This window comes from Podarcis gaigeae (assembly GCF_964106915.1).
Source record: "Podarcis gaigeae genome assembly, chromosome: 3".
NCBI lineage: Eukaryota > Metazoa > Chordata > Lepidosauria > Squamata > Lacertidae > Podarcis > Podarcis gaigeae.
In genome coordinates this window covers 95,434,214-95,460,964 of record NC_139680.1, presented here as the reverse complement: position 1 = coordinate 95,460,964, position 26,751 = coordinate 95,434,214, and the positions used below count along the sequence as shown (strand labels likewise).

Below are 26,751 nucleotides of genomic sequence, written 5' to 3'. Positions count from 1 at the left end.
TCCATAAATCTGTCGAAGCTTCTTTTTGTGTAGTCACAGTTTCTCATTACTGGTGTCTTTTCTGCTTGTGGATGCCTTGTATTAAACTATCTCCCATGTGGTAAGGTCAATGCTTTGCTTAGGAGCATCTGATCCCACATCAACTTACCAAGGGTCCAGCTAGAGGCACAAATCTTTTTGAGGCAATCTTAACTAATTGCAGTAGCTGTTTAGTTCCTGTTGATCTTAACGGCTTTGTTGCATTGGCATGAATTGCATCTCAAGTCATCTCCTGCAAGGCACAATTTCTACCAGCATTTCAGATAGTAGACAGAGAGGAGGAGGAGCCACTAAGATCAATCTCCACCCACAGGTGGAGCTAGCTGCTCTGGCACCCAGAGCCCCGGGGGCGGGGCTAGCTGCCCTCTGGGGCGGAATATGCATCCCAAGGAGGCGCTGCCCATGGCGAGCAGCCCAGGGGGGGGTCGCACAGCGACGTCCCCCCCTCAGGGATGGCACCCAGGGTGGACCGCCCCCACCACACCTCTTCCTCTGCCAGTGCCTCCACCCTTCCCAGCAAGTAGTCCCCTTCTGACAGCATCTAACCACCTGCATCATTTTCTTACTATGCCTTCTATTCCATTTCTCAGCCAGATCTAGTTCCCAAAGTGGCTCTGAAACACCTATTAAAATCATGCTGTACAAAACATCAACATACAATAAAACCCCCAGTTAAAACATAGAATTTAATAATATAGTAGCAGGGGCCCCTAACTCTTAGCTGGTAGACAGATAGGAATCCAGCCTGCTGGCTTGGGGATCTGATCTGCAACTGGTTTTAAAGAGAGAGCTGCGTGAATATATCTTTTTAAAGCCTCTAGATGGGAACTATTCTGCTGGAGGGATTCAACTGCATACTGGGAAATTTAAGTTTTTTGTGAATAACGTGGATTATAAAGCACTCTGGCACTCCTGTGCAACCAGCCTACTTCTTCTTTTTCTTCTTCTTCTTTTAAATCAGTTTTATTTATTATTGTTGGGAAAGTAATGGGGAAATGCATTAGAAAGTGTGGGTTCACAATTGATTGGACAGGAAGTCACATAAACTCTGCACAAATAAATGAGGATGAATAAATGGCACACACCATGTAACCTCTGTGCAAGCTTTGTGCACACAAATCAGGATAAATACTCAGTAAACTGGTCCTCTGGAGGTAACTTTTCAGAGTCTTTGCTGAAAGCTTAGGATTTCAAAGGCAAGGTTGGGAGGGTGGTAGAATAAGAGATGCAATGTTCTATCTATGGCAGAAGGAAAACACTGTTGATTCTGTAATTTTATGCAACGTATCTCAATCAGCTGGCTTTGTCCATCTTTCTGATAGAAAAGCTGAAGTGTGACTCGAAAATTAGTCAGCATAGTAGAGAGTTGCACTGGATTTATATGAAAACTTTAGGAGCCAAGCTATTCTACTGTATCATGCTACAAATTTCAGGGACGATTTGCTAGTCTCTGGTGCTTATTTTTTTGCCCCTTTTTTGGTCTTCTTGTCCATTTAGCTGCTTGGTTTGCTATGCTTCCTCTTCTAGTATGCCTTAAGAATAATGCCAGGTGCTGGGAGTCCACTTGTTGAGCACCATTATTCTGTGAACCTCCCTGAGACCTCTGGGTGTATAAATTCAATAAATAATAATAATAATAAATTACAATGATATATCAAAAAGGAGATTTGATTTCTGAATGCTTTCAGTTTTCACACTGCAGAATAAAAATCATTTTAAAGTGAGAAATGCCAACAGATTTTTATTCCCCAAGAGAACAATAAAAATGCAGTCTGTCACCAAACCTGTTTTTAAGGATTAACGGCAGCATGGAGTATAATGTTTATTTCGTTGACTACTTCTTCTTCTTCTTCTTCTTCTTCTTCTTCTTCTTCTTCTTCTTCTTCTTCTTCTTCTTCTCCACACAATAATGCCATTTGAAGACCATTAAAATGTACTATCACTAGGTTCAATTACTGCTGATATGTTCCTTATCTTCCTGGGCTTTAATGCTTTCTTTTTTTAAAACAGGAAACAGTGAGACACTTTCATTTATGAAACAATTTCCCTCAACCTTTGGGCAAAGATATGTTCTTCTCAAAGAAACTGTTAGGTTGGTGTTGTCAGCTGAGAGTAATAGCAACTTGTTTCTGACATCTAGAAAGCAGGGCACAGTCATACTCTACATTATTTGGTTAAGGCTTGTGCAGACATGGGAAATCTGTGGCCCTCCAGATGTTGCATGACCCTGACACTCATCAGTTGCAGAGAGAGCCTTGACTTTTGGCAGCTCCAATTTAATCATAAATAAATAGACCTGATAAGCTTGTTTATATAGGCAAAGTATCAAATGGATCTGAAAGGCTTAAGTATATTGGCTTGGTTCCTGAGATCCAAGCATCTTCCATTCGCAGAAGGGGACTCTGATATAGCAGGGACCCTTGTTAATGGAACAAGGGGAGGTGATTTTGGCTGATTTCCCCCTGCCCCCACTTTCCCCTGGCATCCTAATAGGCAGGGAAAAGAAAGAGAAGAGATGGCAGAAGGAGAAATAGAGAGGGAAAAGACAGATAGGGGTAAGGGAGAGAGACAGAAAGAGAGGGAGGGAGGGATGTTGGTCCTGGCCACGTTTGACTCTAGTCCCATCAATCCCCCACCCTATGGTAAAAAAACCACAGTCCTTGGTACATTAAAAAAAACTCCCCCACAACTACTTTAAAGAATCATGTGAAGTCACACTGATGTTTTTTATCACCTGACAACACCTGAGTGAGTAGCTACCAGTTATCTCCTTCTGGCCTGTAACATTACTTGTAGCCATATGCAGCAGAAAGCAAGACAGCCGCTATTTCTTCTAGCAAGGGAATTAAGAATTCAGGCCTGATTGCTTCAGCCTTGATACAGGACACTTGATGTCTTTATTGAAGTCAATAGGACTTTTCTTATTTATATTCAGGACCGGAATGGAAGCCCGTGTGTGATTCAAGGGAACAATACGATCTAGTTGAGATTCCTGCATTGCAGGAAGTCATACGAGATGACCCCCAGGGTTCCCTTCTAGCCCTACAGTCCTGTGCATAGCTGTCAACTGTTCCCTTTTCTTGCGAGGAATCCTATTCGGAATAAGGGAATTTCCCTTTAAAAAAGGGAAACGTTGACAGCTATGGTCTTGTGATTCTTCTATAAATTAATGCCTGTAATGGTCACATAATTAAAACTGGTGGAAAAACTGAGGATGGGACAAACACAGGGTAAATTGCTTATATGTCACTCTTATGCAACCAATGAGTAGCAATGGTTAGCAGCTTGAATAAAGTAATTATAGACATTTCCCCCCTAAATCCAGAGTGCTTTTCTAGGAAGTTAAGTTAATCACAACAGCATCATTTCTAGGAAAGACTTATGCTACTGCACAACCTGCTGATACTATTATTTCTGTATTTTATTAAATCATTATTAATAAGTTTTACACATGGGGTCATCGACAAAAAAAATCAACAACAAAAAAATCATTTCACACAAGAAGCGTTCTGAGATCTCTTTCTGTAAGCAGCCTTGCTTCTCCATTAATCTACCTTTCATCAGGTGTGTAAGTAACCTTGTTCCTATGTTCCTATGTAATTTTCAAACTATAAAATGGCTCGCCTTTCTCCCTAGGCCTTCTAGTTCCAGTGACCATGTCAAAATACTTAAGTCATAGCATACGATTAGGCACAAAAGTTTTGAATATCTAGATACTGCACAAATGTTTTTCATTTATTTATTTATTTTAAAAAATGATATTCCGCTTTCCACCATGTAGGTCTCAAAGCAGCTTAGAACAATAAAATATACACTATACAAAAGTTCTGGCACTTCCAGAATTGCCAGCCAATCTTCTATGCAACTTCTAGGACATTTAGCAGATCCCAAAGCACGTTTCCAAGACCCATAATTATGTCATAAGGCACATGGATGAAACAAATTGTATCTGTTGGGGAATAATGTGCCTAATTCCAGGCTCTCCAGTATGACTGACTGAGTTGATATTTGCCCCCTTTCTGCTGCCTTCCAAAAATGATTAATGGGGGCCTTAAATTGCATCATAAGGTACAAAGCTGAAATTGATACCAGTTGGCAGATAGTACCTTTCTGCATCTTAAAATATCCAGTTTGATTGCTTCAAAACAGTCCATTTATATGGACTGAGTAATATCACTCTTCCCATTGTATTTCGTTGGTACTATGCACATTGGTTCTGAAATTATGAACAACCTTATAATAAAGTCTAAGCATATAGCTATTTTTTGGCTTTAGGAATAAATACTTTTGCATTCTTTTATTTTTACAAGCTATGGAAACATTAGAAAATACAATATACAACACCAGAAATCTACAACACAAATTCCTCAAACCCCACTTTTGCTTAAACACCAAGTCACTCATCAGTCCCCTGTTTTAAGGTAATATGGATATGGTACATGGAATCCACAAAAGCAGTACATAACTGATTCAGCATATATTTCTTCCTCCCCACTGTAAGGTTAGCAGTTTCAGAAGTGCCAAAGCATTTGTAAGATGCCTAGATAGCCAAACCTGTCATACTTTATGATGTAAGTATTTTTGACACAGGTTCTTGGAGTATTCCACAACTACATCATATGCTAATGCATTTCACTGATCAGATAACATAGGCAGACAAGAGAAAACTCACTGATCCATATTTCAACATGCAGTTTGACTTGGGATGAAAACTATGTGCTATTGGTTTAGAAAACAAAAAGATACTGGGCTTTGTTGGTTTATGAATTATTCCTATGTATCAAGATAATTGATGCTCAGCTTTAATTTTTGTTTAGACTATACAAGTTTTCCTACATTAGGTATCCTCAAGGTTCAACATCCCAAGGTTGTTTCTTTATTTCTCTGGAGTCCAAGTATGGAAAGAATCCAAACTGCAAATTGTTGTTTGCTTATTTAACTATTCATTGCACCCAACTTACCTCCTGCACATTTTCACCTTAAAAGCCAGTATGGAAAGATACCATACTAAAATCAGGGGATGACTATGAATATTCTGATTAATCTGAACTTGTGGATGCCCATTATCTTGTACATGTGAATAGGAGTGGTTTATAAAGACAGTGTTTTGCCTCCTAGTCTGGGGAATGGCCTTTTCTAGTTTAGAAAAATATGGTTTGTTATTTTTTAGAGTGGCTCTGGTTGTCTTGAAGAGACAGAGAGGGTGAAGAACAGAAAGCTAAGATTCCTATTCCTGCATAGTTTCTTAAAGTACATAAGAAGAGTTCTGCTGTGTCAGATCAAAAGCCCACCCAGTCCATATTGCAGATATTAATGTTACACTGCAGTGACTGGATGCATAAGAACTGACTCCTTTTGGAAATGAAAATTATTCAAAAATTATTCAAAGTTTACTTGCAGAACTCTTCCAAAACATAACATAAGTATCAAAGATACATCCAAAATGTCCATACAATGGTTCGTACTATCCAGCACAGGCTCAGCCTCTTAAAAATAAAAGATAGCTCTAAAAACCAAAACACTTTCTCTCTCCCCCATTCCAGCCTGCCTAAGACTATATAGCTTCTTGGAGAGCTTCATTTACATCTTTTTGTTCTCTGTGGCATTCAGAGAAAGACTAAAAGCTACCACCCTTTCAAGATGGTGAATTTGCAACTCACTAGGTTACATTCAGTTTAGAGCAACAGAAAACAATCAGCAGGTAATCATTAACCCATTTAGGTGCTTAGATTCTCTTAGAAAACTACTGTGGAAAACCCCCAATGCTAGCACAACACATTTAGCCATTTTCCATTTTAAACCTTCATTAATACACATAGGCATTTTCCCATTTCTGTGTGAATTAAACCAATTAAACCCCACTCTCACAGTGGCCAATCAGATGCTGATGGAAAGCCCGCAAGTGTGGCATGATACACATTTTAGATAGCAATCACTATTTGGGGCCACTTACCACTGTGAGTGGGACATGGGTGGTGCTGTGGCTTAGGGCTTGCCGATCAGAAGGTTGGTGGTTCGAATCCCTTCGATGGGGTGAGCTCCCATTGCTCAGTCCCAGCTCCTGCCAACCTAGCAGTTTGAAAGCATGTCAAACTGCAAGTAGATAAATAGGTACCGCTCCGGCAGGAAGGTAAATGATGTTTCTGTGCGCTGCTCTGGTTTGCCAGGAGCGGCTTAGTCATGCTGGCCACATGATCTGGAAAAACTGTGTGTAGACAAACGTTGGCTCCCTCGGCCATGAAAGCAAGATGAGCGCTGCAACCCATTCACGACTGGACTTAACTCTCAGGGGTCCTTTACCTTTACCTTTACCACTGTGAGCAGTTATTCTCAATGTTAACTGATATAAAGAATTTTATCATTCATAACTCATAGAAAAAGGGCTAATCTAGATATGCTGCATATTTTTTGCCCCTGAAAAGTTCTTCTTGAATGGACAATGTGTCCATTTGGGAACAGCTGTAAGTGGTTCTGTCAATGGGTTCGTGCGTAACCACACTTGCCCAGTGACATTGTGGGTGGGTGTATACCAAGATCACAATCTTGACTACCATCTTCATTCACCTGGGGCATGTGCAGAGAAGAAAGGGTGTGGATAACCTAATCAGGGGCAAGGTTTTCAAACATGTATCAAGAAACCACACCCATCTTTGTGGACAGCAGAATCCAGAATCTATCTAAATTGAAAGCAGAACGTTGAGGATGAGCGTGAATGTTTCTGGGTGGAGAAAAACTACATTTTGGTGCTACATGCTAGCGTGCATGCAGACTTAGTTACAAAGTTTTTAAAATGGCTAGCTGAAATAGAATCATAGAATCATAGAGTTGGAAGAGACCACAAGGGCCATCGAGTCCAACCAAAATATTGGTGCCTCTCCCCGTCGAGGAATCGAACCCCGGTCTCCCGCGTGACAGGCGGGGATACTTACCACTATACTAACAAGGAGCGGTTCAAGCAGAAGAGAAGCCCAAAGTTGATGGTCTCTCAGCAGAATCCTGCTTTCCAGCTCTTCTTCAGCAACCTGATGGAGTTGAGGGAAAGGAGGAAGCAGTAACTGACTTCCTAGCAAAGTTGATGGAGTGACCTTTCTTCCCTTCTTCTGTTGTATCCTGGAGATGGGAAGGTGGAGAGATATATATATGCCCAAGGCAAGATATATGTTCTTCCTAGCATGGACATAATGTTCATTTCTCTATAACTGATATACCTCTTTCCTTGCCACCACTCATGCCAGGGGGCAGAAGCATGAGTCATTCGCATTTCCCCTCCACGTCTCCTGCAAAAGCATGAAGCGTAATTTTTCTGTAACTTCCCCCCTTGTTTTAAACTTAACATTGTCTGGTTTAAAAATGTGTAATGATTTATATTAAAAGCAAGTAATAGACTGAAAACGAGACAGTTATACTTTGCAAGAAAATTTTCCACACAGTGAGTCTTCAACCCTGTGCCAAAGCATAGCAGCATCCGAATATAGCATACTAAAATTGTTCCAACAGAAGAGAGATGTTACGTGCCAGCTGAGAAATACAGTAGGTTCTGTGAAAGAGGGCAAATCATGATAAAAGCTAAACTATGCTGAGCAACAAGCTGAATTAAAAGGAGGTAATTATGGGACAGTGTTCTCTCTCAACTAAAATTCCTCACGGAATTTGCTGCTTAATGCTTCAGCTAACGTAGGATTGATGCTCAAACTCAGTGTCAACAGGTGTTCTCAAGCTGTTAGGTACTCTGGTCCAAAATGTAATGTCTTGTGTATCATCACTGCCATGTCCTCTTTGGCCAGTTATATATGCCACATCTACTGAACATAGTTTTTTTTTGCTTAAAAATTAGACAACCCACATTTGTCTTGATTTATTGTTTTATTTCCATTCTCCTTGAAACACACATATACACACAGAGAAACAATGTGCCTGATTCATGGCTTAAGAAATAGCACAGGTACGTAAGTAGGGCTCTTCTGGATCAGACCAGTGGCCTATCTAGTCCAGCATCCTGTTCTGACAGTGGCCAACCAGATGTCTCTTGGAAACCCATAATTTGATTTTAGTACAAACGCAGTCGCTTCTCCAGTGGTTTCCAGCAACTGGTATTCAGAAGCATTATTGGAGGCACAGCATCGGGATTAGCAACTGGTGTATACTGCTCAGCTGGTCTTGCTTCACTCTGCCCTGCCTAGAGCCAGGAGACACAAACCATGATACTTCACTTAGCAGTACGTACATGTGAGCAAGCATTCGTGGTTTGTTTTTCTATAAGCAAACCACAAGAAGATGCCATTAGCACTATGGCTTTTCCATTCTAAGTCATAGGTCATTTCTTGCTGTGGCTAACAGGACACATGAACTGATGATGTATAGGTATAGGTATGGATACACAGTGGTACCTCGGGTTACAGACGCTTCAGGTGACAGACTCCGCTAACCCAGAAATAGTACCTTGGGTTAAGAACTTTGCTTCAGGATGAGAACAGAAATCATGCGGCAGCGGCACAGCGGCAGCGGGAGGCCCCATTAGCTAAAGTGGTACCTCAGATTAAGAACGGACCTCCAGAACAAATTAAGTTCTTAACCCGAGGTACCACTGTAGATATACTCACTCTTTTCTCCTTCTTACTCTCTTTGTGCATTTTTATATTAACGTGCTATGATAATAATAATAATAATAATAATAATAATAATAATAATAATAATTTATTATTTATACACCACCTATCTGGCTGGGTTTCCCCAGCCACTCTGGGTGCTCCCAACAGAATATTAAAAATAGAATCAAACATTAAAAACTTCCCTAAACAGGGCTGCCTTAGGATGTCTTCTAAAAGTCAGATAGTTGTTTATTTCCTTGACATTGGATGGGAGGGCATTCCACAGGGTGGGCACCGCTACTGAGAAGACTCTCTGTCTGGTTCCCCATAACTTCACTTCATGCAGTGAGGGAACCGTCAGAAGGCCCTCAGAGCTGGACCTCAGTGTCCAGGCTGAACAATGGGGGTGGAGATGCTCCTTCAAGTATATTGGTATAATACCATGAAGGTATGCTTCTCTATCTATACTTCAAAGCAGCTATGGTAACATGTAAAATATGAACTCACAAATGACTAGTTCAGAGCTTTCCAAACTTTTCATGTTGGTGACACACTTTTTAGACATGTATCATTTTGCGACACAGTAATTCAGTTTTTCTAGCAAACCGTAGGTTAAACTAACCCCTTTCCAGCCCTGGGAGGAGTGGGGAAGCATTCACACAACACACCTACACACTGCAGTCAACACACCAGTGTGTCACAATGCACAGTTTGGAAAGCTCTCAACAAGTTACTTGTTTTATTCTCAGCACTTTGTTCTTTATCCCTTTTTTGCTTAAATTTTGAGCTTTACTTCATGCTGTATCACATCTTGTTGTATTACTCTTTTATTGCTTTTAACACATTTTTTTAAAATAATAATCTTGTAAGCCACGCTGAGAAATTTCTGTTATAGGGAGGACTCTAAAAATGACAATAACATAAAAAGCTATATACCAATATGCATATAGGGATATTTATCTAACCACATATTTCATTGATGTGGTGTGGTAGGGCAGAGCTGACACCAGTGTCACTAAAGTTTGCCTTGGCAGAATGGGACAGGGGTGAGGCTGAGATGGTGCAGATGCACTGATGGAGCCAATCTGGTGTTCCTGATAGTGCATCTGCACAGTCCCAACTTTGTCCCAGTCATGCACAGGTAAGATGTAGTGATGCCTGTTTTGGGATGGTAGCTCCATGACTCTGCTTCATCGTACCATCTGCTACTTGTTTCAAGCAATGCAGTGAGGATAGCAAGTAAGCATATTTGGATGCAATTTCTAATGTGGATTTTGATGGGTATCTGATTCCCCCCCCCCCTGCAGCTCTTGATACAGCAAGTGGTATACATACAAAAGTCTACTTTCATGCACTGATTTCTTAGCTGGATCAGGACCTGCTTAAATAACATATTGCAAATCTTGATGAGTTTTGGCATCCAGACCAGACCAAAAAAAAGGGGGGGGGAGGGTGTAAGAGGTTTTCTCATTATCTTTCATTGGGAAGAGGAGACTTGAACAGAATGTTTAGACATAGATATATGCACGCAGCTGCTAAATGAGCAACTTCTGCCAAGTTTAGAGAGTGGGCAAGACAGAGGCAAAAACATTTTATTACAGTGTCCAAAGTTATACCATATTAACTTGCTACAGCAATTAAGGAGATGTTGATACTTTGTCAGTTCACTGATGGATATACAAAACTGGAAGGGTCCAACCTTAATATATATAATGTTGGAGATATAGGTTTGGGAGAAAGATTGTTACTCTTTTATAGTAGAGTTAGCACAAAGGTGATTGCTCTAAGCACATTAAAACTTGGTTAGATTTGCATCTGCCCTCATCCACCTTTAAACAAACGTTCCCCACAAAAATACTTAGGCTACAATAAATCACAGTCACTTAGCTTTGCAAATAAGTGGATGTTTTACTCAGAGTTTCTAGAAGTTACAGCCAACAGGTCTCCATCCGTTAGCAGTAAAATGTAGATGAAAAAGTTTTTCTTACAAAAAGGATCATGCAGTCTTTGGGTTAACAAAGATGCAGGCTATGAAATCTCCCTTTTGGAGAGATTTTGTTCACTTGGTGGTTCTTGCAGCTTGGAGCCACTGGCTGCATGGCTCATTGTTTGTTCCAGGAAGCAAAAAAGAGGAAAAAAGAATGGGAGGGCGGAAACAAAAGGCTGCAGGAGGCCTGCTAAGTTCCACCTGCATTGGTAACCTGAGGCCAACTTACACCTTTCATGTACACAAGTGTGAGTCAGTAACTGTATATTACAACATACAATTCAAGTGCCACTGAATTAATTATATTTAGCAAAACATGGCATACATTATGTGAACAGTTCAAGTAAAATCTTCAGCTCAGTAAAGTTGGTGGGCTTTTGTTTCTGTATGGTCTTGAGGGTGTGCAGTGAAAAATAATGAGTTCATATTGTACGAGTAGATTATTTAGTGGCTGTCTATGAGTATCTGGATCTCTTAGAGCACCAGAAAAATCCTCTTTGAAATGAATTTTCCCAAGAAAGCCTCTGTAGTGATATCATTTGTAAAGAGCAACAGGGCTCTTCAGTGGCAGTTACACTGTGTTAGAAAGACAAATTGTTTCTTTGCAGAACACCCAAGTGCAGTTCAGTTTTAAGTGAGTTTAGCAATCCAATTAGGGTAAGATCTCCATATGAATGTTTTAATGTGATATATACTCCTAGGGAACATTTAAAAAGTGTCCTTATCTGCAGTACAAATTAGATGTGTAATTTAATGCCTTTAACTGATTTATCAACAGCTCAAGTTGTTTGTAATTTAGGATTTGGGAACAGCTCGCCACGTACAAAAGGTGGAAAGATATTCTGCATCATTTATGCCTTACTGGGAATTCCTCTCTTTGGTTTTCTGTTGGCTGGAGTTGGAGATCAACTTGGGACCATATTTGGGAAAGGAATCGCCAAAGTAGAAGACACGTTTGTTGTGAGTATGCTAAACATGTTGTCTTGAACCACAAATAATTTCTGTAACTAATAATAATAATAATAATAATAATAATAATAATAAAGCACATAATAGGATCCACTACAAAACTACAAGATGCAATTAATGCAATTAATTGTTTTACATGGTGGAAAAGCTTTGGAAGCTGTCAAGAGGTAAAGTGTGTACAGCTACATGTAGTGCGAACAAGTACATGTTTAGGTTCCCAGAGCAAAGACCATGCCTACTGCATTTCTTCTTTGGCCCTGCTGCTGCCCTGCTACCAAGGACTGTGCTATGGGGTGGATTATTTGGAGCAGAGATGTAAAGGTCACAAAGGGCTAAACATCTCTCGCACTTCTCTGCATCATGATGCCACCTCCCAAAACTACTTTCCCCAATAAAATAATAGTAAGAAAAATGGCCATGAGGTGAATTGTGCTACTTTTTCTGCAGTATCTATCTAAGTTGCCTAAGACGATTGTAAAACCCTGGTGCTTATATAAAGCCTTTACCAAAGGGCTTTTGGCCTTGAAAGTTATAACAACACATTGCACAAGAAAGCAAGGAGGAAAAAGGAAGCTGAATAAGAAGGCAACTTGAGTTGGGGGGAAATGCACAAGAATCATTGCATCCACTTTAATAATAAGAGCATGCCCAGAGCACATGTAAAGATTTCCTTTAGTTTCACCTGTGGAGTTTATGTATCATGACCACAGACATAAAAGGGTAAGAGTTGAATTCCTCCCTCCCGACACTGAATTGCTGCAGCGACTTTGGTGCCATTTTTTTTAACCAACATCACACTATATTATCCTAGGAAATAAATTACTTGAAGGCAAAATGTGTAGAACACAAATGAGATTAATTTATATAACCAAAACAACCTAAGGCATAAGAAAATAAAGCACATCAATTTTACTTTATTCTGCATTTTTCACAATCATGTATTTCTGTTGTCAGCCCACGCTATCTTCTTATGAGACTTGTCTCCTTGGGTCTTGGGGAGACTCATTGCTGAAACTTATTTGCCCATGAAAGGCCCCCCCCCCATGTCAACCTTGTGCTTTTACTCTTAGTGCTGTTTTGCTGCATGCTTTGTTTTCTTAGAAACTTATAACGTTGTGCCTAGAGGTTTTTAGTAAAAACATTAACATTTTATAAACACATACATGCATACATACAAAGCCACTGTTTTACTAATAATGGATTCTTCTCTTCTTCCATCCACCTTTCCCTTTCTTTGTTCTTCCGCCCCTCCCAGAAATGGAATGTGAGTCAGACAAAGATTCGCATCATATCGACAATAATATTCATACTGTTTGGTTGTGTGCTGTTTGTTGCTCTCCCTGCAGTCATATTCAAGCACATAGAAGACTGGGACACACTAGATGCAATATATTTTGTAGTTATCACCCTATCAACGATTGGGTTTGGTGACTACGTTGCAGGTAAGCTTTTAATAATTTTTTTACTAAGGTCTGCTGTTTCAGTTTTTTGAAAATATACAGAGATATGTACACTATTTATTTATTTTATTCCTTAAGATTTATATACTGCTTGTTAGTAAACAACAAACAAACAAACAAACAAGCCCAACCACCTCCAAGCAGTTTAATGTCTTATTTATTTACTAAATTATTATTTCATTTATATACCACTCTTTATATAAAAGAAAAATCAGTGTGATTTATAGATTGTAACATGGAATATACAGCCACAACAACTAAGAAATGTATTTTGTGGTGTTATCTTGTATTTTTATGCTGTGAACCGTCCTGAGCTCTATGAATGAAAGGCAGTATACAAATGTAATAAATAAGTAGATAAATAAACAAAATAAGAAAAACATTAAAAATTTGGATACCAGGCTATCAGCAGCAAAATACAACCAACCAACTGCCTCAATTATCTCTGTAAAACATTATCAAAAGGACCTGAAAGGCTTTTGAAATATAGACTCTGACATATGAGAATATGTTATAATGTTTTCATCTATATAGGCTCATACTCGACTACTGAAATGTGTATGTTTTAAAATGTGAAAATGTCCTGTTGCTGTCATTTTCTTCTTGTATGAAACATGCATGAAAAACTTGGTTCCTTTATCTGCTTCCATATGCATATATTATTATACAAAAATGACATTGGGATTCTATTTCCATGCTCAAAAAACTGATCCTCATAGACAAGAATGGACCATGGTATGGTTATGTCGATAAAACCAACATAGAAGGAAGCATAAATAATTCCCAAAGGCATCTATTCTCCTGGCTGGTGTTTTATCAAAACTGGTATATTATTCAAAGCCATAGAACTGGTATTTTTGTCTTGAGTTTATGCAATGAAATGCTTACCCTGGTTATGTTTACAGTAGGAACATTATGTGCAAAGGCTCACTTAACTGTAGAACATTGACTAGAACATAGAGTATGCTAGTAATTTCTGTTAGTATACTTTTTTTTTGCACATTTTCCACTTCATGGACCACTTGATGCAACATTTTTTCATACAGTTCTAGTGTCATATCGAGAAAAGACAATTTAAAAAAAATATATCCTGATGTACATTGGGATTCTCTCTGTGGTTCGGTGGTAGACCATCTGCTTTGCATGTAAAACCTCCCAGCTTCAACCCCAGGGATCTCCAGAGAGGGCAGAGAGAGATTCCTTGCCCGAAATCTGGTCAGTAAAAACAATACTGAACTAAATGAACCAATAGCCGTGATTCAGTGGCAGCTTCATATGGATTTTGCTGCAAACTATACTGCTATCTAGGGCCGCGGATGGTGCTGTGGGTTAAACCACAGAGCCTAGGAATTGCCGATCAGAAGGTCGGCAGTTTGAATCCCTACGACAGGGTGAGCTCCCGTTGCTCGGTCCCTGCTCCTGCCAACATAGCGGTTCGAAAGCACATCAAAGTGCAAGTAGATAAATAGTTACTGCTCTGGCAGGAAGGTAAACGGCGTTTCCGTGTGCTGCTCTGGTTCGCCAGAAGCGGCTTAGTCCTGCTGGCCACATGACCCGGAAGCTGTACGTCAGCTCCCTTGGCCAATAAAGCGAGATGAGCGCCACAACCTCAGAGTCAGCCACGACTGAACCGAATGGTCAGAGGTCCCTTTACCTTTACCTTTATACTGCTATCTGCACTGTTGGTTTGACTCTCTACCAAAAAGGAAAAAGTGGAGGATTTAAAGTAAGAACTACAAAGGACCCCTCCTGGCCTTTTTTAAAAATATATTGCACATGCATCATAGTATGTGCTCATGATGCTATACTATGCATTATAGTATGTGCTCATGGGGGCAGTCACATGTGACCCAGTTTTCAATGCACATGCAATTGCTTTGGGGTGGTCACACTGTTTCGTTTCCAATCCATGCATATCCTGTAACTTTCTGCTGAAATCCCTTAACAGTTACACTGCAAACGCTCTGGTTAATTTTTGTCCCATGTTTGCTGCACTGCAGACCCTCTGGACAGCAATAATGTGGTAACATTGGGGAAGCATTGCAGAACAAACTGAAGCAGAGTACAATCACTCCTAATGGACAGTTATTAGGCCAAAGCCATGGTTGCAGAATTCACCTGCAATAAAATATCAGAGAGCCAGTGTGATGTAGTGGTTAAGAGCAGTAGTCTCGTAATCTGGGGAACCGGGTTCGCATCTCCGCTCCTCCACATGCAGCTGCTGGGTGACCTTGGGCCAGTCACACTTCTTTGAAGTCTCTCAGCCCCAATCACCTCACAGAGTGTTTGTTGTGGGAGAGGAAGGGAAAGGAGAATGTTAGCCGCTTTGAGACTCCTTAAAGGGAGTGAAAGGCGGGATATCAAATCCAAACTCTTCTTCTTTTTCTTCAGTCTGGAGGGGTCCTGCAGCAAGATTTCAAATTCCCAAGTGCCAAAGTATTCTTTTTAGGAACTAACTGTCAGGTTCTTTCGCAGAAGAGACCAGGCTAAACATGCATGCCGAACAGGTCACAACTTTATTGGTAAGAGTAGTCTAGATCTGCATCAAAGCTGACTGACTTTGTTCTGACATAGTGTCTCCTTTAGATGAAATAAAAGCATAACAGATTAAACTTTGAAGAAAATGTTGAGGCTCCAATCCCACTGCACAGAAAGAAAACATGGCAAAATGTGTAGGTTCCAACATTATATCCATAGGTATACAAAAGAAGATTAATACTTAAATTTGGATTATACTTATATATTGCTTTATCTTTCTTTGCTGGGTATTCAAATTAGATCACTTCATATTGTATGCTTTAAGAGTATACATTATATCTGTGTGTCTGTGAGTGAGAGAGTTTGTGGTTTTTCTTTTATGATTTTAATTATACATTATACTTATTTAAATTTTTATATTTGTACAACTTGTCCTAGGTACATTTGGTAAAGTGTGTGCTATAAATGCAAATCATAAATAAACAAACACAACTTGAATTGATCAGACCGTTGCCCAGGCTTTTAATAGAAAAGGGACCCAAAGTAATCTTGTCTACTCACTAAGTAATTGATCCACTCACTAATCTTCCATAGGTCACAGTAGACAAACCAGACCAAGGTGTTACTTGGAGGGCGCAGACTTGTGTCTGCATCTCTTGCAACTTATGGAAAAGCTTTAAGCCCTATACAGGTACTGCAGGGAAAGATGAAACTACACACACACACAGACAAAGACACACACACTCTTCATATGCTTGACTTAATTCTTGCTTTGCTTAATGTGTTTTTGGTGACATTCAAACCAGAAAGCTATGGTCTAGGCACTCGCTTCAAACCAGGATCATAAGAAGAACCCTGCTGATTCATTCCAAATGCCAATCTAGTCCACCACCTTCTTTCTCATGGTGATGAACCAGAAGTCTACAAACAGGATATGAGGACAATAGCCTTCTTGCTGTTGTTCTCTGGCAACTTATATAGGAAGCATGTTACCTATGATCCTGGAAGGAGCATAAAGCCATCATGACTAGTAGTCTTTGACAGCTTTATCACTCCTCTGCTTGTCCAGTCCATATTTATTTAGTAAATTTGTATCCCATCCTTCATCTGTAGATCTCAGGGCAGTTCACAATGTAAAAATACAAGATAAAAACACAAAATACATAATAAAAAGAAGAGCAGAAAGAACAACAGCCTAAACTACCAACCAATAAACCCCACTCCCTGCCTCCCTCTAAGTTGATGGTTGTCACTATATATATGAAAATAGATTCCATAATTTAAGTATGGGCTGTGGGAAGGAGTACATCCTTTTATTTGTCCTGAGTTTTCCACTACTCCACTTCACTTGATGAGTCTATGTTCTGGTAATTTTATGCATGTCTATCATGCTCTACATCCCCGGTTGCCTTTTTCTAAATGAAATAAGTAGCTGCAAACTTTAGAAACTTTTCTTACAGGAGAGCGGATCCAGCCCTTGATGATTATGGTTGCCATTTTCTTCCATTTTCTCAGCTGTACAATATCCTTTTAGAGATGCAGCAACCAGAACTATACACAGTATTCCAAGTAAAGACATTATGACACTGGCAGGTTTATTTTCCTTAATAATAATCCCCAACATGCAGTTTCAAAAGGTTACCCACCATGGCCCTATGATGTGAGGGTCGTTTGCTCCCCTGCACATGGCCTTACACTTAACTGGATTTGACCCTAATGTCCATTCCACAGGTCTGGAAATATTTGGTTGGAGCTCTTCAAAATCCCCTTTTTGTTGTTACCACCTGAATAATTTGGTATCATTTGCAAACTTAGCCACCTTGTGACTCGTTTCTAACTCCAGAAAATGTTATGAACAAGGGGAATTGCACGAGTCTCACTCCCAATACAGATCCTTTGAGAACTTAGCTTCTTACATTCTTTTATTGTGAGAACTTATTTATTCATTGCTATTCTCTACTTCCTGATCTTTAACAAGTTGCTGATCAAGAAGAGGACCCATAATCTTATTCCATGACTGCTAAAATTGTTCAGAAGCCTTTTTTGGCGAGAGCCTTTGTCAAAACCATTTTTCAAAGTCCAGCCACACAAAGTTCACTGAGTCCCTTCTGTCTGTATGCTTTCTAATACTCTCAAATAACTCTGAAAGACTAATGAGACTACCTTTTCAGTAGTCAGCAATACATTCTTCTATATTCTTTATATTATCTTTAGAAATGCTTTCCACAAACTTTCCCAGAACTGATTTAAGCTAGCTGGCCTATAATTTTCCTGTTTCTTCCAGAATCCCTTTATTAAAAACTTGTGTTACATTGTCTGCTTTCCACTTCTCAGGTGCAGAGGCCAATCATAGGTACAATTTGTATCTTTTTGTTGGCAGTTGAGCAATTTCAATGCAATAGTTGAACTTTTAAGCTTTTTCTTTAACAGCTACTTCTAATGCCATCACTTTTATTATTTTTTATTAAACCAATTTCAAAAGCAGTTTTACATGCTGCATGTGGTCTGGGATATGAGGAAAACTAATCTAAAGCTCCATATGGCTCAATTTTGATGGCTCTTTAAAACAATTCTCCATATCAGGTATACAGAAAGATAATTTTATACAAGTTAACATAGTAATATGATTGAGATTTGAAGTTCTCTGCTATTAGTTTACTTTGCTTGTTTGAAACATTTATATCCTGTCTTCCCTAAATGTTCAAGCTAGCCAGTACAAGGGGGTAATTCGTACAAAATAAAAACTGGAACAATTTTGTACTATAAAACATTAACAAACACAATAAAAGACTAAAGGCATAATTCAAAAGAAGAAACAATGCAGTGGAAGACTAGAAGAGCAATCCATAAGAACAGGAATAAAACCAATCAAGCAGCTTTTAAGAAAGGCACTAAAAATTGACATTTCTTCCCCAAAAGGAAGGTCAACCATACACCGTAGTGAAATCCCATCAGGATTAGCAGCATGGTGGACTTTTCTGTACAGGAACTCCAGAGTCTGGACACTATCACCAAAAGAGTCCCCTCCTTGGTCTCAGATATATATGATTTGGGGAAACACAGGGGAGGGGGTGCTCTGCAGATGAACTTAGGTATGTGATCATTGAATAAGGTGGACCTTGGTACTTTGGGTCCAAGCCGTTTAGAGCTTCAAAGGTGCATTACTAGTGTTTTGAAGTGAGCCTGTAAATAAACTGGGAGAAATGCAGCTCAGTAATGATGTAATATGTTTCTGATCACAAGCATTCTTCAAAGGCAGCACCATGTGAAACACTTTGAAGTACTTCAGATGTGATGTTATTAAGACAAGTATCACAATGGGCATACCTGAATTAGATTTTACCTGCAGGATTAGAGATAGTTGGTCCACTAGTCTAAGTGAGGCATCAGCACATCTGGTCATAGATGAGCATTCAGGGTCAATACTATATACATAGGCATTTCCAAACTATGAATCTGTGCTTTCCAGAAAACACCACAGGGCTGAATCCTGATTCCTGGAGTAGCTATTCTGCTGACCAGAATCTCACCTGTCTTCTTAGCATCAAGCCTTATTTTTTAGCCTCCATCATTACTGGCTCCAGAACTTCAACAGCATTTCTGGAATGTGATGGAAATGAGAGATAAGAGTTAGGCATCATCTCCAAATTGGTGGCATCACAATTCAGATCTCCTGACAAACCCTCACAGTCATTTCACATAGATGTTAAGTAGTATGGGGAAACAGACTGGGGACCTAAGATAATCCAGTAGCCATTGAGTCAACAGGTATCCCATAAGTGCCACCTTCTGAAATTTCCTCTTTGGTGAAGCAGTGGAAACATCTAATATAGTTTCCCAAAGCCGCATGTCAGAGAGGAGCTCCAGAAGAATACCATACGCCACTTGAGATTTCTTGAACAACCAGCAAGGATAACCTTCCCTTGCTCAGGTGTGTCCCTGTGTGGTTTTTATACTTTCATTCATTCTGCAAACAAAATAAAATAATGGAGTACGTATCCTGAACAAATAACTTGGCAGAACAAAGCAAATGTAATTGCATAGGTCAGGGCTACTTTAATATGTGAAAAGATTTCTGATGGTGATGAGTCATGCATCTCATTCAAGAACTGGCATTTGAAGACAGCTGTCTGGCTTCTACCTACTCTGGTCAAAAATGCCCAGCCAAAGTTTTATTTATTTATTGTTAGCGTGTATATTATCTCCTCTCCTCTTATAGATGTTAATGTTATTTCACTTCAACTCTTCATGTTGCCTTTTGATGGCCAAAACATATTAAATCCCCAAACCCTTTCGCAGTGGACTTTGTAGTGGCGGGACAACAGTTGGATTGATAGAAGTTTCCCTCTCCTATTCCTGGCCTTCACCCACAGAGTGATACCAGTGTCACTCCACTAGCATGCAGCTCCCCATTGGACCCACCAAATATACTTTTGCCTGCTGAAATCCCTCTGCCAGCTCCGTGCTGGTGCAGCAATTTACCTGCCTGCCCTCCTTCTGCCCCAGCATGAGTGTCAAGGCTGTTGTGGTTCCACTGGTTCATTACACCTCACCACTTTTAATCAACCTGCTAGTCACCAGCCAGGTATCCTTGAACATTAAAACATTAAATCCACTATTTGAAAATGTGCTTTGGAAAACTATGTTTCTGAAAGGACTGAGTAGGAAGCTTAGAGAATCCTTACAGAGGTAAGTGGCAGAAGCATTTGCAAATAGATCAATAAATGAAATAGACCTGGAGAGGTTTTTACTTTTATTAGAAATGCTAGTAGAATCTTTTTTGAAATAACAATAGATGATAAAGAGATGGAAGATGGATGATGTTGATAGTAGATTATTCAGCTGCAGGAATATATTTGTTCCCACTTTTATTTTATTTTTAAGGAATGCTTTCACTTCTTCTCTACAGTCTGTTGCTGAAAGATATCACTTTTTGTACAATAGTGAAAATATTTCCACTTGTGTAAAGTATCTCTACTTCTTTCATCCAGCAAGATGCTGTATATAATTGCAGGTGATGATAAGACTCTTCTTTCTTTCAGCATGTGCTACTGCCAAATGGCAAGCTACTCTTTAATCTCGGAGAGTGTAAAAGTGGGTTGACTAGCGAGGAGATTTACTGAAAGAAAAATAATTTAGACAAATCCCAGAGTATGCATGGATAGGTATAACACAACCATTTATGCAATCATCTTAAGATCAGATCTGTATACAATATATCTATGCCTAATGTGCGTGAATGTCTATACACAGATGTACCAATCCAAAAATCGATGCATGCTCCCATTTTTATATGGCTCTCTTGTGCATGTAGAACACTCCATTCATTTCAGTAGAGGGATTTCTTCATGCAAACAATGGATTATGTGTTTGAATATGTTCTCCCTATTTAAATGAATAGACTAATCAGTTCAAGTTATGGGATCCTTTTGCTTTTATGGGATTGCTTTGTATATATTTCATACTTTGCCTGAAAAAAATATCTCAGAAACTGAGAGAAAAGGGTAATGCAACAATCAGATAAATTTGCATTTGGTGAACTGCTTTAGGCTGCAATATCTGAACGAACATTTACAGGACAGAATTTCCCAATGAATCTAGATGCTTATGATAAATATTCATTTTTCTTTATACCTGCTTTGAAAACAATTAATCTAATTCAATGATCTATTATTCCTTACATTTCAACTGTGACTTTTGTCACTGAACAAATTATTTACTGCTGGCTTAAAATGCCCATAATTGTAGTAGATGTCTAAATTAATAGTCCACATGAATGAGAAAGAGGTCATTTTTGATGCATTGAAATCTTTATGGTTGCAATTATCATCTGATAAATGAGCTGAGAAAAGCACCTTGAGAAACAATTCATAGCCTTGCTTGAAGAATTAGGGTACAATAAGGTCACATCCATTCCATACATTTAATGCATGTGACTTCCGAAAGTATTTTGGGAACTGTAGTTTAAAGGTGCTGGGAACTGTAGCTGTGTGAAGCAGTAAATTACAGAATTCTTTGAGGGAAGCCATGTGTTTTAAATGTATGGTGTGGTTGTAACCTGAGTGTAAATTCTCTTCAGCTGGTTTGAAATGAAACAATTCCATTAACAATTCCAGAAAAATACATTGCTCTGTGAAGGTGAAAAGTTAGAAAGCTTTTCCATGTACACTGTCATCTTCCAACATGATGACAGAGGTCATGCTAAATATAGTAACAAAGCTACATGAGACTACGTTACGAGCAGATGAAAACAGAAACATATTAAAGAATATAGAATTAGAGCTAATTCTCTCTGAAGCATAATCTCAAGCACAGTGGCATAGCATGGGGGGTGCAGGGTGGCTGGCCACACCGGGCGCAACATCTGGGGGTTAGGGTTAGGGGGCGCAAATCCATGGGTTAGGGGGCGCAAATCCACGGGTTAGGGGGCGCAAATTACTTGCCTTGCCCCGGGTGCTGACAACCCACGCTACGCCACTGCTCAAGCAGGCAAAGTGTGGTACAGTTTCGTGTTTAGATGTAGAAGGCAGAGGTTCACATTCCTGTTCTGCCATGAAACCCTCATTGTAGACTTTGACATGTCATTATCTCAGCCTGATCTGCTTTGCAAGATTATTGCAAGGGAAGAGCTGTGAAAAGTGACATAATGATTAAGAGGTGTCATGGATTGAGGTGTTGTAGAACTCACATGATGAGCAGAGGTGTTGCAACAGTGCTCACTAGAAATGGATAAGAAGGGAATCAGAACAAGAAGAAGTAAAGAAACAAGAGTGGGGTTATAAAAGGGGGGAAATCACAAAGAAAGTAATGGATAATGTGATGCAAAGGCCATTTCCTTCTGGCCAGACTGATTGCTGCTGCTGCTTTGCACTATCTGGGCAAACGACAGAGATTCAGTTGACTAGGAAATGAAATGAAATAAAAGGAAGGGAAATAGCAGTTCTTTATGGCCCAGGGATTTCTAACTTCTGGTGCTGAAACAAAACACTCCTCATTCACAACTCACCTCACTTGGTTGGCTAAAAAATGCTTAAAGGCAGGAGCTAGTTCATCAGCTAAATAATAATAATAATAATAATAATAATAATAATAATAATAATAACCCTCTCCAGCCAAGGCCGGGCTCAGGGCGGCTAACAAGCAATAATAAAAACAAGTTGAATGAATACTTTGAATGAATGCTTTGCTTCCTAATATTCTTCCTGGAATTCCAACAGACTTGTTCCCCCACCCCCAATGAAAGATGATAGTGTGAACCCCCTTACAGGCAGGACCCTCATGCAATTGCTCCAACTGTACCATTGATAATCTGGCCTTGCCTAGAATAACAGCAGTGTGACACAGATTCTTAATTTAATTAATTTAATTTAATTTAATTTCTAAGGCTCTTTAGACCTGAGGTTTTGCTTAGTATAAAGTAGTAAAGATCCCTGGGTCCTTCTAAAATTTTAAGTGTTGCAGCCACCCCTAAGTATAGGTTCAGCTTGCTAGGTCTTTACTAAGATTGTTTCCTTAGCAAATGTAGCATTTTAAGGGAAATGTGCAAAGTATTGTACAACAATATATTTTGTTCACTTTTTGAAGGCTAGCTGCAGATCATTTGCCTCTGCTTTAAAGTTCTTCTGCAATGCCTACATTCGGTTGGTGTTGAAGATAGAGCTGCCAGCTGGCTGCAGACTACAGCAGTGGCCTAAGAATGTTAAGAGGAAGACTTAAAACAATTTCACTAATGTACTAGAGTCAATGAAATTGCTTACCCTGTAATTGAAAGCAGTGTTAAATACTCACGACAGGTTTATCCTCACGTAACCTCAAAATGCCTGGAACATTAAGTGCCTGTCATTGCAGTCAGCTTGGTCTACCACTAGGTGACAATGCTTAACTTAGAAAATATGGAGGTGTGCAAAAATTCACATCAGTCAAAAGTGCAAAACTTGAGGTGAACCTTCTTAGCATTTTTTGAAAGAATTGTATTCAAAGCTTTGCCAGTCCTGGTGTCAAGGCTGGCCTTCGGCATTTCTGATATCCAAAATATTAAAATGGCACCTACCTTTTTGTCTGCACTGGATCCTTAGGAAGCCTAGATGAGGCTTCCTTCTCCCAACCCCAGTTTAATTTATGAAACTGTGCCAGCCCTTGCTGAAGTCCTGGTTTTGCCTTCTGTAACTCTTCAGTGAGCCCTTGCCTTCAGAATGGATTCCTGGTGCTCATATACATTTCATCCTGAGCTTTCTGAACTCGCTACCAATACCTGGCCTCCTTTGCTGCCCCTTTTGAATACAACCCTGTATCCTTAGTCAACTTCCTGCTTCTTCTTTGGAATTCCCACCTGTTTAGCATAGCGTTGCCTCCTAGGGTTGGGTAGTGATGAATTCAGACCCAGTGCTAGACTATGACATCATTTCTTCTTATCCCTGGCCATCAATGCTTCAGTCAATTTAAAACCCTCACTGAATGGTGACCCTGAATATTGCAAATGTAAAACAGAATTACTAAAATGGGTTATGTATTCCAGAGTAGCGGCTATTTAATTCATTCATTCATTCAAACATTTTATATGCCACTTAACTATAATAGTTTCTAGGCTGTTTACAAAAGTACAATACAAAGAATAGAAAGAAATGAAAACTATAAGATCAGACTGCCCTGAAGATCTCAATGATTGGGCAGGGATATAAGGGATTAGGCAGTTCCTCGGGTAGCCTCTTGCTTATAATATACAAACCCTTAAAACAAACTTCTATTGTCATTTTCATTTCACTTTTAATCAATATACAACAAATGCTTACTAGTATACCATACTTTTGAACCATGCTGTATAGTGGATTGATATGTTAGCCCACAGAAATTTCAGGTATTTGACTTTTATTATTTGTCAGTGGTTCTCAGTTCTTTTAAGCCAAATAGTAGTACTTTAACAACCATTGTCTGCAATGTAGAACTGGAGCTTTTTTCTTTTGTTCTTCTTTCTTTTCCTTTTCATTTTTGGTAAAACTGCTTTCCATAGATTTTTAAAGACTGCTGTGATGTGTATGGATTGGGCCAGCATTGAGTAGTTATATTAAATATTCAGATGTAGTCAAACTGGTTTTTGGAGCAAGCTGAATGTGTGTAAGACAGCATCCTTTGTGATTCCAGCTTTTAATTGATTACTGCTAAAATCCATTGGTTTCAGTGGTAATAAGTGAATGTTAATGGACACATGAGTCTGCATGTGGAATATGGAAACTGTTTTTCACATGTTTAATACAAAAATAGTCTGAAATCAAATATTTTACAGTACAGTTGTATCACATCTACTCAGAATTTAGTTGCATTGAAGCACAGGATTGCAGCTCAAGTTGCACAGTTTACCTATGATTCTGGGATATCTGTGACCTGCTTAACAAAAGGAGGGGGAGGCAATTGTGGATGCAATCCAGCTATTTTAAAGTTTAATGGAGCTTTTTGCTAAATAATAGTTTAGAATTATATGAATGAGCCCTCACAAGACCATCTTGTGGCCAGGAGGAGAATGGAAACCTGCATTTGCACTTTAAAATTAACAACTTCCTCATTGTGTAGAACCTCAGGAACACTAGCTAGTTAAAACTGTGGTTTGTACAAACAAATTAGGGCCCACCTATGGTTCACGATTCCAGTCTGTTCACTAACTGGAGTTTAAACTTGGCAGAATTCCCCTGAATCCAGATGAAATTAGGAACTCTTGGTGAGTTTCATATGTTTCTGGTCTTCTCTCAGCCATGCCAAAGCTGGAGAGAGAAAAGGGAGTTTTAAAGCTTACACATGCCATGTTAAACCATCATTTAGTATTATATTCAAACCAGGCAACTGAGTTCAGTGGGAAAGATTTAAGATTGTGCATGGCATTGTCACCAAAATAAATGAAACTTACAAGTTACCTGCTTTTGGTAAGAAAGCTGGCTGAATTTTGGCCTCATTGGGGCTTTCATTTGTATGCTTCATGGTTGAATTTCTTTCTACGAAAGTAATTGTTCTGCAAAGTTCATGATAAGTTCAGAGAAAAGGAATGGCCAATATTTTTCATGAATTGGAATGAAAAGTAAATCAAGTATGATCAGTATAAATCGGAAAGCTATATTTATGTGCATTTTTTTAAAAAAAAACGAACTTTGTATTTTCAGGGGGGTCGGATATTGAATATTCTGATGTCTACAAACCAATGGTATGGTTCTGGATCCTTGTAGGCCTTGCATATTTTGCTGCTGTCCTGAGCATGATCGGTGATTGGCTACGAGTTATATCCAAAAAGACCAAGGAAGAGGTAAGGAATTTGAAGTAGTCTGATTATGATTCAAATATTCTCCATTTTTACAAAGTTTAAGTTTGTAAGCCTAGTTTAAGAATTTTTATTTAGTTAATATCAAACAGTGCTACTAAATACTACTACAAGAATGTAAAAACTGCTCAGGTAACTGCTTAATATTGTTGTCTACACTTCCATTTTTACAAACCTGGTAACAAGTTGTTCTAGCTGCAACATAATAAAACGCATTTTAACATTTTAACATCTTAACATTTCTAGAGCTATTTTAGTCTTTGTTTAATAGATTCATAATTAGATATTGCTGTGATTTATTTTTCTTTTATCATTCATCCCTGCTGGTGTACATTGTTTCAGATTTGTGCATATTTATCTAAATTTTCCACATAGCTTCCAAAATCTTTTCTCCCATATTATTACCCCCCCCCCCATTTTTGAATGTAATCCACTTTTATCCTCTTCCTTATGGTACGAAGATCAACATAAAAAACAAACAAACACTAAGATCATGGCCACTGGTCCCATCACCTCCTGGCAAATAGAAGGGGAAGAAATGGAGGCAGTGAGAGATTTTACTTTCTTGGGCTCCATGATCACTGCAGATAGTGACAGCAGTCACAAAATTAAAAGACGCCTGCTTCTTGGGAGAAAAGCAATGACAAACCTAAACAGCATCTGAAAAGCAGAGACATCACCTTGCTGACAAAGGTCCATATAGTTAAAGCAATGGTTTTCCCAGTACTGATGTATGGAAGTGAGAGCTGGACCATAAAGAATGCTGATCGCTGAAGAGTTGATGCTTTTGAATTATGGTGCTGGAGGAGACTCTTGAGAGTCCCATGGACTGCAAGAAGATCAAACCTCTCCATACTGAAGGAAATCAGCCCTGAGTGCTTCTCGTGGGCGTCCAAATGATGGCCAAAGTATTTCCAAACTCGTGGGTTA

At 39.2% G+C, this 26,751-nt stretch overlaps 1 protein-coding gene across 4 annotated transcripts in view; it reads left to right on the top strand.

Moving 5' to 3' along the window:
• Window positions 1-26,751, top strand: part of KCNK2 (potassium two pore domain channel subfamily K member 2) — a 126,139-nt gene that overhangs the window by 74,557 nt on the left and 24,831 nt on the right. For 2 of the 4 annotated variants that reach the window (XM_083733633.1, XM_083733635.1), the window contains exons 4-6: window positions 11,393-11,574; window positions 12,839-13,025; window positions 25,667-25,806. In XM_083733633.1, coding sequence (XP_083589759.1) covers window positions 11,393-11,574; window positions 12,839-13,025; window positions 25,667-25,806 — 509 coding nt within the window. The remainder of the gene's footprint in view (window positions 1-11,392; window positions 11,575-12,838; window positions 13,026-25,666; window positions 25,807-26,751) is intronic. The other 2 variants (XM_083733634.1, XM_083733636.1) reach the window with 1 other exon arrangement.